Raw genomic sequence first — 15017 nt, 5'->3', positions numbered from 1 at the left:
AATCTCCAGAACTATCACTCCTAAAGAAAGGATACTGCGGAGACGTTGCTTAGCCACAGCCTGGGGAATGTTTGTGGAAATATATCCCAGGCTGTGGCTAAACCAAGTCTCCGCACTTTCCTTTGTTCCAGGACTGATAGTTCTACAAATTTCGCAGGACAACTTCTGTGAAGTTTGGAAGGTAGGAGACGAGGTACTGGCGGAAGTAAAACTAGGAGCACGGGTCGTGAGTCGTGCAACTCAGTTGGCGGAGCACTTGTCCGCGGAAGACAAAGGTCCCCTGCTCGATTCTCCTCCTGGCACACAGTTTGTCTGCCAGGAAGTTTCATATCAACGCAAAGTCTGTTGCAATGTGAAAAGTTTCCTTCCGGATGCATGAGGCTTGGTAGTGACATCGCTGGACAGTGGGTTGACATTGGACGTGCTACCGGAAACAGACTGGCTTGCCAAGAGTACTGATCTGAACTGAATGGAACACCTTTGGGAAGAGTTAGAACCTAGAATGCGATCCATACCGCTGCGCCTAACCTCACTGCCTTCTGTGGTCTGGGCTCTTATGGAAGATTGGGCACCCATTTCCCCAGAGACATTCAAGCCCACTGAAATCGCCAGCAGTCATAAGAGAGAAAGGTAGACACATCCCATATTAATATCAACTAATAGGTGTGCGGATACTTCTGATCAGATAGCCTTCTTGGATGTAACGACTGCTGCTCTGGTACTATGCACTCCTCAAGGGCTTCCAAGACATGAAGGTTCAAAGTCTTACGATCCCGTTCGATACCATATGAAGCCTCCAGCCTTGTAACGGCTCCGCTAGCTCGTCCTGCTAAAGAGAGAGACTGTAAGTCTGTCCACACTGCATTCGTGTCACTTAATTTCCTTCCTCTTTTCTAGTCTTCCGCGAAGCACTTGTATCATCACAATGAGTCATGTTGCTTCGGAAAGGAACAGCAATAATAATAATAATAATAATAATAAAACTTGTGGAGGCCCGGGAAAAGAATAGGCCTCCGGTATGTTCTGCCAGTCTTAAAAGGCGACGAAAAGAACAAACCACTAATAGGGCTGACCACCTTTTAGTGTGATTAGTTGGTTCAGGACAGAACTAATGAAGCCTCGGACAAGCGCTGTCATGGTCGGGGACGACGCTTGAACCCTATGCCCGTCCACAATGATAACGACACTGCTAGCCACACGGAAAATGATTTAAATCCAAATAGAGGTGTTTTGCAGGATATGCTTCCTCCACCCACTTTAGAAGGAAAACAAAGACAGAGGATGAGATGGTCAGATGAAGTTAACAGACACCTCACCTTCTGTCATTACCAAGCAACAAACATAGGAACCAACACAACTAGATACAGATCACAAGTATACACAACATTTATTACCAGATACCCAGAATTAAAAATTTTAACAGAACAACGACTAGCTGATCAGATCCGTGTAATAATCAAAAATAACAGGATACCCCAGTCAGAATTAGAAAATATCAAACAACAAGTACAACAAATACTATAACAAAATAATGTGCAATCAGAAGAAGAAGAAAATACAGTAATGGACTCAAACATCCCAGAGCAAACAAACAAAGAACAGCACGCATCAATTAAACAATCAGAGGAAAATGAAATCTTAAGACAGCCACCAGAACAAGCACAAATAGAACACGAAGTGACACACATGTTAGATATAGAAGAAAAATTTCAGCTGACATATATAGAATACAAAGACACAAATACAGACATTAGACCATTCTTGCATAGACCCCCAAATAACCCACAAGTCGAAACAGCAATAACAACTATCAACACAATCATACACAACAAAATAAATGAAAAGACAACTATGTAACAGTTACAACTACTGGTTTATATAGGAGCACTCACTACGCTAAATATACACACTAGGCAGAGATCAGAACCAACCAACACACAGAAGAAACCCACAAAACCAGCATGGCAACACAGGCTACAGATCAGAATAGAAAAACTGAGAAAAGACATCGGACAGCTAACACAATTTATAAGAAATAAAATGTCAGACAAAAAACGAAACAGGTTAGGTAAAATCTCACAACAAGAAGCGATAGAGCAATTAGATGAAAAGAAGCAGAAATTACAAGCACTGGCCAAACGACTTAGAAGATACAAAAAAGTGAAAATAGAAGGAAACAAAACCAAACATTCAACACAAACAAAAAGAAGTTTTACCAGACAATAGATAACACACACATTAAAATAGACAATCCACCAAACATAACAGGCATGGAACACTTCTGGAGCAACATATGGTCAATTCCGGTGCAGCATAACAGGCATGTATGGTGGATACAAGCAGAAACAGACGCATACAAGATGATACCACAAATGCCTGAAGTGATAATTTCGCAACATGAAGTCACCCAAGCAATTAATTCTACGCACAGTTGGAAAGCCCCTGGAAAAGATAAAATAGCAAATTTCTGGCTAAAGAAGTTCACCTCAACACATTCACATCTAACTAAATTATTTAACAGTTACACTGCAGACCCATACACATTCCCTGATACACTTGCACAAGGAATAACTTATCTGAAACCTAAAGATCAAGCAGACACAGCAAACCCAGCTAAATATCGCCCAATAACGTGCCTACCAACAATATACAAAATATTAACTTCAGCCATTACACAGAAATTAATGACACATACAACAAAGAACAAAATTATAAATGAAAAACAAAAAGGCTGTTGCAAAGGAGCAAGAGGATGTAAAGAGCAACTGATAATAGATGCAGAGGTGACATATCAAGCTAAAACTAAACAAAGGTCGCTGCACTACGCATACATTGATTACCAAAAAGCTTTTGATAGTGTACCCCACTCATGGTTACTACAAATATTGGAAATATACAAAGTAGATCCTAAATTGATACAGTTCCTAAACATAGTAATGAAAATTTGGAAAGCCACACTTAATATCCAAACAAATTCAAATAATATTACATCACAGCCAATACAGATTAAGCGTGGAATATACCAAGGAGACTCATTAAGTCCTTTCTGGTTCTACCTTGCTCTGAACCCACTATCCAACATGCTAAATAATAAAAATTATGGATACAATATTACTGGAACACACCCACAAGAAATCACACATTTCCTATACATGGATGATCTAAAACTACTGGCAGCCACAAATCAACAACTCAGCCAATTACTAAAGATAACAGAAGTATTCAGCAATGATATAAATATGGCTTTTGGAACATACAAATGTAAGAAAAGTAGCATAGGCAAGGGAAAACACACTAAACAAGAAGATTACATATTGGATAACCACAGCGACTGCATAGAAGCGATGGAAAAAACAGATACCTATAAATATCTAGGATACAGACAAAAAATAGGAATAGATAATCCAAATATTAAAGAAGAACTAAAAGAAAAATATAGACAAAGACTAACAAAAATACTGAAAACAGAACTGACAGCAAGAAACAAGACAAAAGCTATAAATACTTATGCTATACCAATACCGACCTACTCATTTGGAGTAGTGAAATGGAGTAACACAGACCTAGAAGCACTCAATACACTTACACGATCACAATGCCACAAATATAGAATACATCACATACATTCAGCAACAGAAAGATTCACATTAAGCTGAAAGGAAGGAGGAAGGGGATTTATCGACATAAAAAACCTACATTATGGACAGGTAGACAATTTAAGAAAATTCTTTATAGAACGAGCAGAAACTAGCAAAATACACGAAGCAATCACTCATATAAATACATCGGCTACACCACTGCAATTTCATAATCACTTCTACAACCCTTTAGATCACATAACATCAACAGATACGAAGAAAGTAAATTGGGAAAAGAAAACACTACATGACAAGCACCCGTATCATCTAACACAGCCACACATTGATCAAGACGCATCCAACACATGGCTAAGAAAAGGCAATATATACAGTGAGACGGAAGGATTCATGATTGCAATACAGGATCAAACAATAAACACCAGATATTACAGCAAGAATATTATTAAAGATCCCAATACCACAACAGATAAATGCAGACTTTGCAAACAACAAATAGAAACAGTAGACCACATCACAAGCGGATGTACAATACTAGCAAATACAGAATACTCCAGAAGACATGACAATGTAGCAAAAATAATACATCAACAGCTTGCTTTACAACATAAACTTATAAAACAACACGCTCCCACATACAAGTATGCACCACAAAATGTACTGGAGAATGATGAATACAAATTATACTGGAACAGAACCATTATAACAGATAAAACAACACCACATAACAAACCTGACATCATACTCACCAATAAAAAGAAGAAATTAACACAACTAATCGAAATATCCATACCCAATACAAGAAATATACACAAGAAAACAGGAGAAAAAATTGAAAAGTACATCCAACCGGCTGAGGAAGTCAAGGACATGTGGCATCAGGATAAAGTTGACATTATACCAATTATAGTAACAACTACAGGAGTCATACCACATAATATCCACCAGTACATCAACGCAACACAGCTACATCCAAACGTATATATACAACTACAGAAATCTGTAATTATTGATACATGTTCAATTACCCGAAAGTTCCTAAATGCAATGTAACATATACCGTACAGTTAAAAGGAAGTCACGCTTGATCAAGGTCCGCGTCACTTTCCATTTTTTGACCAGACGTAACGTCTAATAAAAGAAAGAATATAATAATAATAATAATAATAATAATAATAATAATAATAATAATAATAATAATAATCACTGTGGGACACTCGTGGCGGGGTAAAGGTATCGTGATGATACGAACATTTATGTATCAATGTGTTCATGCATATGTAATAGCCAAATCATAACGGGCTATACGTCCTTTGAATAATGTATACTGTATTTCCAATATGGGAATTAATGATGGACAAGTAAATGTTCATTTTATCACGATTCCTTATACTATATATTAAATGCCACTATGTTTATCATTCTTGTCACTGTTCCTTTCCGAAGAAACGCAATACGTTGTAGCGGTACCAGTGTTTGTTGGAAGATTACAAATAAAAAAAAATGACGTCACCCAAATGTAGTGCACGCAGGCTTCTGTTTTGGTAGTTTATGGCCGATTCACACTTGATGGAAGGGAACATATCGGAAGTTAACCGATTTCCGCGGCGGTCACTCACATTATGTAATCGAGTTCAGTGCTCTTGCTTCATCTTAGTCTTTATTTCATTATTTTCCTTTGTTTTCGTGACAAATTGTATTTTTTTCTTTTTTTTTTTGACGAGTTGAATATTTTTCTCCACACAGTGTTCTATAAGGGAGACTGAATGTAGCTGACGCTTACACTGTGTATAAAAGCGTAAATGGACGGACTAATATTCATTAGTTAACGTTATTTGCTGCTAGGAAAGACAAAAACATAGTGCGTGAAGTACGACGAAGTAAACAGGGGCTATGTATCCCTTTATGAATAATATTTGATGTGTTTCCAGAATGAAATTTTAGCTCGGCGGTGGAGTGTGTTTGGTTGTAAATATTTTCGCTAGCAGTTAAGTGTTTGTATTTTGAAATATTATTTAACTTCTCTACAGTTTACCCGACCAACCTAATGAACATACGCTATGAAGTTTGCTTTGGCCATTAAAAAAACTTACTGTGTCTAGATTTTTAATTTCGATCTGTATTCCGACTATTTGTATCACAGGTGGTACCATTGTCCTCATTTTCAACGTTCGCTATTACGCTAAGAGAACTGACCTATGTTTATGTTCCGTCTGGGGTGAACACTCTACCACTCGGCTTTGTCGTCTCCCGACTTTCCGTTCCGTTGACGTCTAGTGAGGATCCGTCTTTAGTTTGATGTGCTAATGGCACTACTTGACGGCTGCTGCTTTCTTATGGTACTCAAACAGGTTCGTAAAACTTTGAACCTCGATTTCCTGAAGATACCGGAGAAGTTCATCATGCTAGACCAGCAGTCTTTACATCTAGGTATGTGCTACAAGCGTGCACGAGGTGAACATAATCTTTGGTTGCGTGCCTGAGTCGTAAGTCATACTTCAGTACCCGCATTTTCACAGCAGCAAACTAGTTGCTGAAACTGGCATATAATTGAAAATTTTCGTGAAATTAGTTCAGGAACTGCGCTGCCCGACACTCGCGAACTCTAACAGAATTTCCCTCTCTTTATTCTAAATCTACCGGACATGGCTAATGCCGGCCCCTGAATGAGGGAGTAGGACTTGGACTCACCTTCTCTATGATGCAGACGAGGCTGATGCCGCTGCCGACGTCGACGTGGTGCTCACCACTGCCCAGGATGAACGCCTCGGGAACCACGATGTGCAGGTTGACGAAGTGAGACATGATGCCCGTCCCCGTGGAGACCTGAGACCAGACAAGACGGCGACTCTCAGCACACTGAAAACCACAAGGAAACTAACTTCTTTGACATTAAAACAATTTTATCGGTTTCTTTGGAGAACTATAGACAATGCTGCTGTTGCACAGTTGAAAGTCTTTATTATCTAGGTCTTTCCTTACACCAAGCTGGAACCATGGTATAACATAATTGGTTGTTGTACTGCTGGCCACTAAAACTTCCGGGCTGGAGGTACAGCTACTCCAGTCGAGAGAAAAAAGGGGTTTCTGTGTACCTAAAGCAGAACTAGCTGGTTGCTTTTGTAGCTGACGATTGCACATTGGTGGTTTCATGGTTGATATACTGCAGTGTGTGGTATACTAGCTGTGATCTGGTTGTGTTTGTTAAGCACAAATTCTGCACAGAAGTCCGTGATTGTTGGACAAGCTGTGGATGTGTATCGACGGCACACAGGAGTGCAAGGTGCGCCCTGTGACAGAGCAGTTCTACTTGTTAGCTACAGTCTGTGAGCGTGATTGATTATGTTAATCCCAGAGGGTTGTGTGGCCTGTCACAGAGCAGTTCTACTTGTTAATTACACTCTGTGATCCGGATTCATTATGTTAATCCTAAAGTGTTTTGTGGAAACACGTTTTGAGAGTGTCTGTGGAGAATTCCTTTTGTTACTTTTTAGGTATGCATAACCAATAGCCGGCCGTGGTGGCCGAGCGGCTCTACGCGCTTCAGTCTGGAACCGCGCGACCACAACGGTCGCAGGTTCGAATCTTGCCTCGGGCGTGGCTGTGAGTGATGTCCTTAGGTTAGTTAGGTGTAAGTAGCTCCAAGTTCTAGGGTAATGATGACCTCGGATGCTAAGTGCCATAGTGCTCAGAGCCATTTGAACCATTTTGAACCATAACCAATAATTTGTGTTTTTGAATAAGAATTTATTGGCTGTGAGCAGTATGGGACTTAACATCTATGGTCATCAGTCCCCTAGAACTTAGAACTACTTAAACCTAACTAACCTAAGGACATCACACCTCACCCAGTCATCACGAGGCAGAGAAAATCTCTGACCCCGCCGGGAATCGAACCTGGGAACCCGGGCGCGGGAAGCGAGAACGCTACCGCACGACCACGAGCCGCGGACAAGAATTTATTAAACTATATACATCGGTACTTTGGTAGACAGCTTTGTGTAGATTGTTGTGGTGGCTATCTGGTGGCGGTAGTAAAGCTTTATTCCTGAAGTTGACTCAGATATGACGACTGGTTATGGCCGAGGATCAGGAATTGTAAATTGTTAATTTCACTGCCTGCTTGCTGAACTATAAGAGAGGGCGAGCCCATAGCCAAATCCTGTATTTGCACGTAATTTTCATCTCCGAACCCAAAATAATTAAACTGTAGAACCATTTTCCAAATGTCGAAAACGTCATCAATCTCGTGTTGTGAAGTGTCATTGAAAGTCCTGTGATTATCACTTATTATATCTTGTGCCCCATCTGTGGAGATGTTTGTATACATTACAGACCCAGAATCCCATATTATAATAGTTTTTCAGTTGCGTCTTACTATGGTGTCGCTATGTTGACGTCGTCTTCTTGCTGTACAATCAGTTGCACCAAGATTTAAAAGATTTTCGTCAGGAGCTCAGTAAAGAAAACGTGAATATTGAGTTTACCATGGAACAGAGTGTGAACGGAACATTGCCATTCCTAGATTTGTCAATTTCGCTACAAGTGTGACCGTTTTAGTTACTATATTTATAGGAGACCAACAACTTTAGACACAGTAATTCATAGTTCTTCGAACAACCCATGGCAACATAAAGTGGCAGCATTTCTCTCCATGTTGCATAGATCGCATAATGTTCCACCAAAGAACGTAGCTTTTGAGCAAGAGTTACGCATAATTAAGTACGTAACTAACACCAAAGGCTGTTTAGCAGACGACGTCCATAAAATTGATAGTATTATTATAAAAAAGAAAAACGGACCTCCCTCAAATGTAGCACAGAGATTACATGGCGAGTATACTACCTTGATCCCTTGATAGAGATGTAAAAGATACGAGTTTCATTGGTTTCCTTACTAAGGAAAGATATCTAAGAAAACAGGTAAACAGCTGACTGTAAATGGGTTTAAAACCCAGCCTATTTGTCCCAAAAAATAACGTCCAAAATTTAGACATAGAGAGGAATCAAAAAGGGATTATTTATTGTGACATCTGACCATCAAAATGCGTAGGCCAAACGGGGACGAGTTTTAATTTAAGTTTTAGGGAGCATACTGCTAATTCCAGTACGAAGTCAGCTTTGAGTGCTCACTTGCAGCAGACGGAACACACAGTCTCTGATGTTTCCACCAATCTTCAAATACTACAACAGGAGAAAAAGGGTAGAAGAATTGTAGATTTTTTGAGCATTGGAAAGAGCCTCAGAAAATACCTTCACCTCCCGGACTCATTTACATCACAGAAACTTCCTAACCAAATTTGACTATTTAAGTGAATGACGTTTCCCAGCTCTACCATTGTTTTTTATTAATGTAAAAGGCTTTTATTTGTGTACAATTTTATTAATTGTAAGGACACTCACTGCAGCGGATAGTGCTGGTATATAGGATCACACATACTATCAGGAAGCCTTTTGAAATTAGTTGTCACAGTAATTCTGACTTACGTGACTCATAAAGAAGGCGTATTATTTCTGATTATTGCAGTTTGGTAATTTAAAATGTGTAGCCAGCCCCCGGGGTTTCCGTCACGATATCTGGTTACTTAATGTTTACGACACTGCGCATCCGCAGCTTTCCATGTAGGCCTCGCTACAGATAGCGGTTAGTTGGCGCCGGTAACAGCAACGCTTCCTCCACATACTGCCTACAACGGAGGGAAGTGTTACACTATGGAGAGCCGTTTCTCTTTAAATGTTACAAACGCGACGTTTTTGGAACGTATTTTAATTATTTTTATTATAAATTATTTTAATACCTACTATGTTCTTACTCTGACACTTTTACTGGGCTCTTTTTCAGATTGGGAATAGCCTTAGCCCCCAAAACATTTTGTCATAGGAGCTCACCTATTCGTGAGTCAGAAGTTTTAAATAGCGGGATGTAAATATATTGTAATTATTTTTGTTATAAATTATTTTAATACCTACTATGTGCTGCTTTGACATTTTTACTGGGCTCTTTTTCACATTCGGAATGGCCTTAGCTCCCAAAACATTTTGTCATAGACGCTCGCACATTCGTGAGTCAGAAGTTTTAAATAGCAGGATATAAATGTTGGGAATGGCTTTATCAGCTTTAATAAGAAATTTTCATCTTTTGACTGTAAGTAGACACAGACATTATCCCTTTAACTTGTCTGTTTCATGGCGTGGCGTTCTCTTATTCCTTGTGTACAGTGAAGCACCTGAGGATGTTGGAAACAGTGCCCTCTATTTTTCTGTTCCCACCTTACCAACAAAGAAAAAATTGGTTGTTGGTTCAAAAATGGCTCTGAGCACTATGGGACTTAACTTCTGAGGTCGTCAGTCCCCTAGAACTTAGAACTACTTAAACCTAACCAACCTAGGGACATCACACACATCCATGCCCTAGACAGGATTCGAACCTACGACCGTAGCGGTCGCGGCCACTGCGGCCGGCTTGGTTGTTGGTTTTTATTTCTTAACGTGACTGAAATGAATCGATAGTCTGTGTTACTCAGAATGTTTATCGTCTACGGAACTGAAGAAAAAACAACGAAAAATCAGTAATTAGTAGAAGCGTAATAGTATTAATCTGACTGTAGCAATGAATTCATCTACCGAAAATGAAAGTTAGTGACATCAGTTTCACAATTAGATCTACATTAACTAGAGTTTACTCTAGTTTTCTCTCATCTAAATCGATGACATTATGGGTTTATGGTACTGTATCTCCAGTGCGACACGACTGAAGGATAGTATGAAGGCAACAAGTGCATGCTAAAAACTTGTAACCGATTATGTTAGAAAAACGATTCTTTCTTTCTGCAGCAGGAGATATGCGATGTCTGAATTTTTATGAAAGACTGAAACTGTGTCGGACTGGGACCCGAACGCACATGCTGCTTTTTGCTGATAATGCTAGTACGCTGGAAAGTCTACTTGAAATCTGGAACGTGTCAGAGAGGCAATGGAATACTGACCCTGAGGACTGGATGCAATTCGTGCGGGAACAGCTCACTCGGTAAGACCATCGTTCGTGGAGTAAGAGGCCCCAATACGGCACACCGACTTTGGTATTCTCATCACTTAAGTACAATTTGGCGTGTGTTAGCGTAGGCGCAACATCATCCTCAAAATTATTATCCCTGAACTGTTAACCGCTATATTCCAAGAAGTAGTTGTGCCGTGTGATACTCTGTAACTAATACATGTGACAGTTTTCTGCAGCGACTCGAATGAAACCTGAATATTAAAATCGAACTGTACATGTCAGGGTGATCTGGAGGGTTTTCTTGTCAGAAAGAGAAATCATGATATATCTTTTGTACTTTAGCTTTAGATTCTGTGAGAAAGATTATACAAACATCTCAGTTCCTGTGCTCCGAAGTCGAAAGGGCACACTACGCACGGAGGAAACTGATATAAAAGGACAGAACAGTCCTACCATGTGGTAGCATCTCTGAGCAGCAAAGGCATTCCGGAGAGAAAACTACTCGCAGCACAACTTTAACTGTCTCCTGCACGAACTTACGACGAGTCTCAGTTAGCCGCGTCCACTCCGCTGTTTATGGGGGCCGCAAAGTCTGTGCCGCGACCCCACATGGCGTTTGCAGACATTGTGCTCTCCGACCCAGGACAGATTTTCGTCTATGTAGGTCACCGTTTAATATTTTTTTGTGGGATCTGAAATTTAAAAACCTCTCTCACACCGGCCTGATTTAGCTTCACTGATCAGGATAGTAAAAAACATGCGTAAATTAAGGGAATTTTCATTTACAAAGCAGGCTTATCACATTCACACAGTTCAATACTGTTCTATCCTGATTAAATTGAGCTTAACTTAAATTCCATAAGGCAGTGAGCAATTTCGAAGTCTCGGTGCGACGAAAATTGTCAGTCGATCTCCTGAAAACATTTATAACAATTATTAACTTTCGGTTATCACATGGGGAAGACCGGAGATCTACTGGTAAGAGTGTATTAGCCCATTTATTGAAAGTAATAATCTGGATATCTTGAGCGAACAAAACGGCAGGTTCGTCCAGTGTAAATCAGACGTTCCCCACTGATCCCGTGCAACACAGCGTAGTAAGCAGACACTGTCTATAATAATCAGTTAAATAATACGCGAACACACTTACTTTAGTTCATTTATTAAATTCCTTCTCATACAGAATCTCATCAAGATGGCGACTAGCTCAACAATACATACATATACATCTTCGTTCTTTCACGGTTAATCGGCAAGATCTCAATTATTCTTTTCATAAAAGATAACATAGATAGCAGAGAAGCTAATCCATGGAGTAAATGCACGCTCCAAGGAATAATAGGGCTTGAAACTACTTTCCATTGATAATTATCGTGTATTAAAGTTTAGGAATCAGTAAGATAAGAAGAGATATTTCGAGATATATACTGAGTTATATAATTTATAAAATTTCTGAAAATATCGCAGGGAGAGACCGCTGCAAGAGACATTACAACCGTCTTTCTAGTGCAACGCGCTACGGGCAGCTACCTGCACATTGCCTCGCAAACAGAAAACTGGCCTGAAACTTCCTTGCTGATTAAAACTGTGTGCCGGACTGAGATTCGAAGTCAGGACCTTTGCCTTTGGGGGCCAAGTGCTCTACCAACTGAGGCATCCAAGCACGACTCACGACCCGACCTCACAGCTTCAATTCTGCCAGTACCTCGTCTCCTACCTTCCATACTTCACAGAAGCTCTTCTGCGAAATTGCGTAGCCACAGCCGGGGGCATGTTCCCAGAGTGAAATTTTCACTCTGCAGCGGAGTGTGCGCTGATACGAAACTTGCTAGCAGATTAAAACTGTGTGCGGGACCGAGACTTGTACTCGGGACCTTTGCAAAGTGAAAATCTCATTCAGAAAACTGATATGCTGATTGTACATCTTTTTAACTAAAAAAATGTCGAGGTTTTTATTCAGTTATTAACACAGTGTCCTGCCTTCGTGGGGCTTCTTCATATTATCTTAACATTTGCCTTTTTACAACATTTCAAGAAACCATAAAAGAGATCTGTGGTACATTTAAGCACGTGTAGAATCAGATGAACTGGTGGACACCTTAATAAAATGTTGTAAACGGAAGGGGATCTTTCAGGGTTCAAATGATTCAACTCTTCAACGCATGCTTCAACAATATAGCACAGAATCTTCTTTTTTTTTAATGTTGTGAAAGGAAAATTTTAAGATAATCTGAAGATGTCCTAGAGGGCGAAAAGATTTCTTAATAAAAGAATAAACTGCATCCAAAACTGTTTTTATTTCAAATATGCTCCATACGGTTGGTGTACCAGAAGGCCTAATGGAGTGGAAGATATTTTACGGCTGCACATCTGCTTGAGTACCGAAAAAAAAGTTACAATAAAGGAGTAGTTTCGGACCCATTGAGACTTAGCAATTGACTATGGGTAGTTAAAAAATGGCTCTAACTACTACGGGACTTAACATCTGAGGTCACCAGTCCCCTGGACTTGGAACTACGTAAACCTAACTAACCTAAGGATATCACACACATCCATGCCCGAGGCAGGATTCGAACCTGCGGCCGTAGCAGTAGCGTGGTTCTGGACTGAAGGGCCCAGAATCGCTTGGCCACAGCGGCCGGTTATGGGTAGTTACTTTTAGCTCAAAAGAAATCTTACACGATCACTAGCTCATTTAGTGAGAGATAAACTCGTATCTCCAGTTGAATCGGCAGTACTCAGATTTGTGGTACATTCGGATGTGACAGATGTCCTATGCTGGACTGCATGGTGACGTGGAAGAAGGCGTACTCGTCGCCAAGATCCTGATCGATCACGTCTGGGCACCACGATGGAGGATCGCCGTACTGTGCACCAAGCGTACCGCAACCCCTCAGCCTCTCCGTGTGCCATCCGAGAACAGCAGCGGACGCCTCGCAACATTCTGTGTCTTCCAGCATCATTTGTCGGAAAAGAGCGGCACAGGGACTGGGAAATTATCGTTCCACGAGTAGTGTGCTGTTAACACCACAACACAAACGGAGTGCTGCCCGGGAACATGGACTGCTGACGAATGGCGCCACATGGTGTTCTTAGATCTGCTGGTGACAAACAGACCAAAATTTATCGACTCGGTGTAGAACATTAGACAGTTGCAGCATGACTGAATACGGCTGCAAATCGCAATACAAAGAACGTTGTGAAGATATTTATGTTTCGCAAGAGCGACAACAAACAGATTTCATATTACCTGAGCGGTCAATACGAAAATTTCATCTCCAGCTCTAACAATGTTTCGTATTTGTGGGAAAAGTTCAAGAGCAATTTACAACACGCTTTAGAGAGGCATGTGCCACAGAAAGTTATGAGGCCAGAAAAGACCCGCCGGGGTTCGACAATCGTGTTAGAAAGCTGCTACTAAATACAGTTTCACTGCCAATTTAAAAGTAGCCAGACTATCACAGACGAGCAAAAACTGTACAATTCCAAAATTAGCATAAGGATAGTCGTGCTGGAAGTGTTCAGAGAATCCGAAAGTACAATTCTATCAACCGACTTAACAAAAATTTCTGAGAGGTTTCGGTCTTACGTTAAATCCTCAGTGAACATATCGATGCCATGTGTCCAGATACTCAGTGACCATAACAGCTGCCCGCATCTCGTGGTCGTGCGGTAGCGTTCTCGCTTCCCACGCCCGGGTTCCCGGGTTCGATTCCCGGCGGGGTCAGGGATTTTCTCTGCCTCGTGATGGCTGGGTGTTGTGTGCTGTCCTTAGGTTAGTTAGGTGTAAGTAGTTCTAAGTTCTAGGGGACTGATGACCATAGATGTTAAGTCCCATAGTGCTCAGAGCCATTTCACCCATTTTTGAACCATAACAGCTACGAAACGAAAGTTGGAACAGAGAAGACCAAAACAGTTTCACTAAGGAAGAACGCACTGTTGTTCCTCCACTAACAGTAGCAAGAATATAAAAATGACTGATATCGAAATAAGTGACCATAGTAAACAACTGAAATCCCTCAACACAGGGAGGACTATCGGACCTGTCAGTGTACCTTCGGTCGCTGAAGGGGCGAAGCATTCATAACGACTGTCTAAAAAAATAAAAAAATATATATAAATAACGCAGGTCATTTCCATTTACTTGAAGGGACATTGACAGGCGCAGCAAACTATAGCCCTCTGCCTATTTAGCCACTACATTATACACACCTGACTAATAGCCGGTATGTTCACGTTTGGAATGGATGACAGCTGCGACGCGTCGTGGCATGGAACCAGTGAGACCTTGGTAGGTCGCTGGAGGGAGTTGGTACCACATCTGCCGACACAAGTCACCTAATTCCAATAAACGTCGGCGTGGGGGATGATGAAATCTGACGGCACGTTCAATCTCATCCCATATTTGTTCGGTCGGGTTCAGAT

At 40.7% G+C, this 15017-nt stretch overlaps 1 protein-coding gene across 6 annotated transcripts in view; it reads right to left on the bottom strand.

Annotated features, from left to right (window-relative positions):
- Window positions 1–15017, bottom strand: part of LOC124798130 (hemicentin-2-like) — a 1906233-nt gene that overhangs the window by 194256 nt on the left and 1696960 nt on the right. For all 6 annotated transcript variants that reach the window (XM_047261391.1, XM_047261390.1, XM_047261394.1 and 3 more), the window contains one exon: window positions 6288–6422. In XM_047261391.1, the coding sequence (XP_047117347.1) occupies window positions 6288–6422 (135 nt within the window). The remainder of the gene's footprint in view (window positions 1–6287; window positions 6423–15017) is intronic.

Source organism: Schistocerca piceifrons, chromosome 5, assembly GCF_021461385.2.
Source record: "Schistocerca piceifrons isolate TAMUIC-IGC-003096 chromosome 5, iqSchPice1.1, whole genome shotgun sequence".
Taxonomy (NCBI): Eukaryota; Metazoa; Arthropoda; class Insecta; order Orthoptera; family Acrididae; genus Schistocerca; species Schistocerca piceifrons.
Note: the sequence above shows the minus strand (reverse complement) of the source record. Positions and strands in the feature narration are given on the sequence as shown.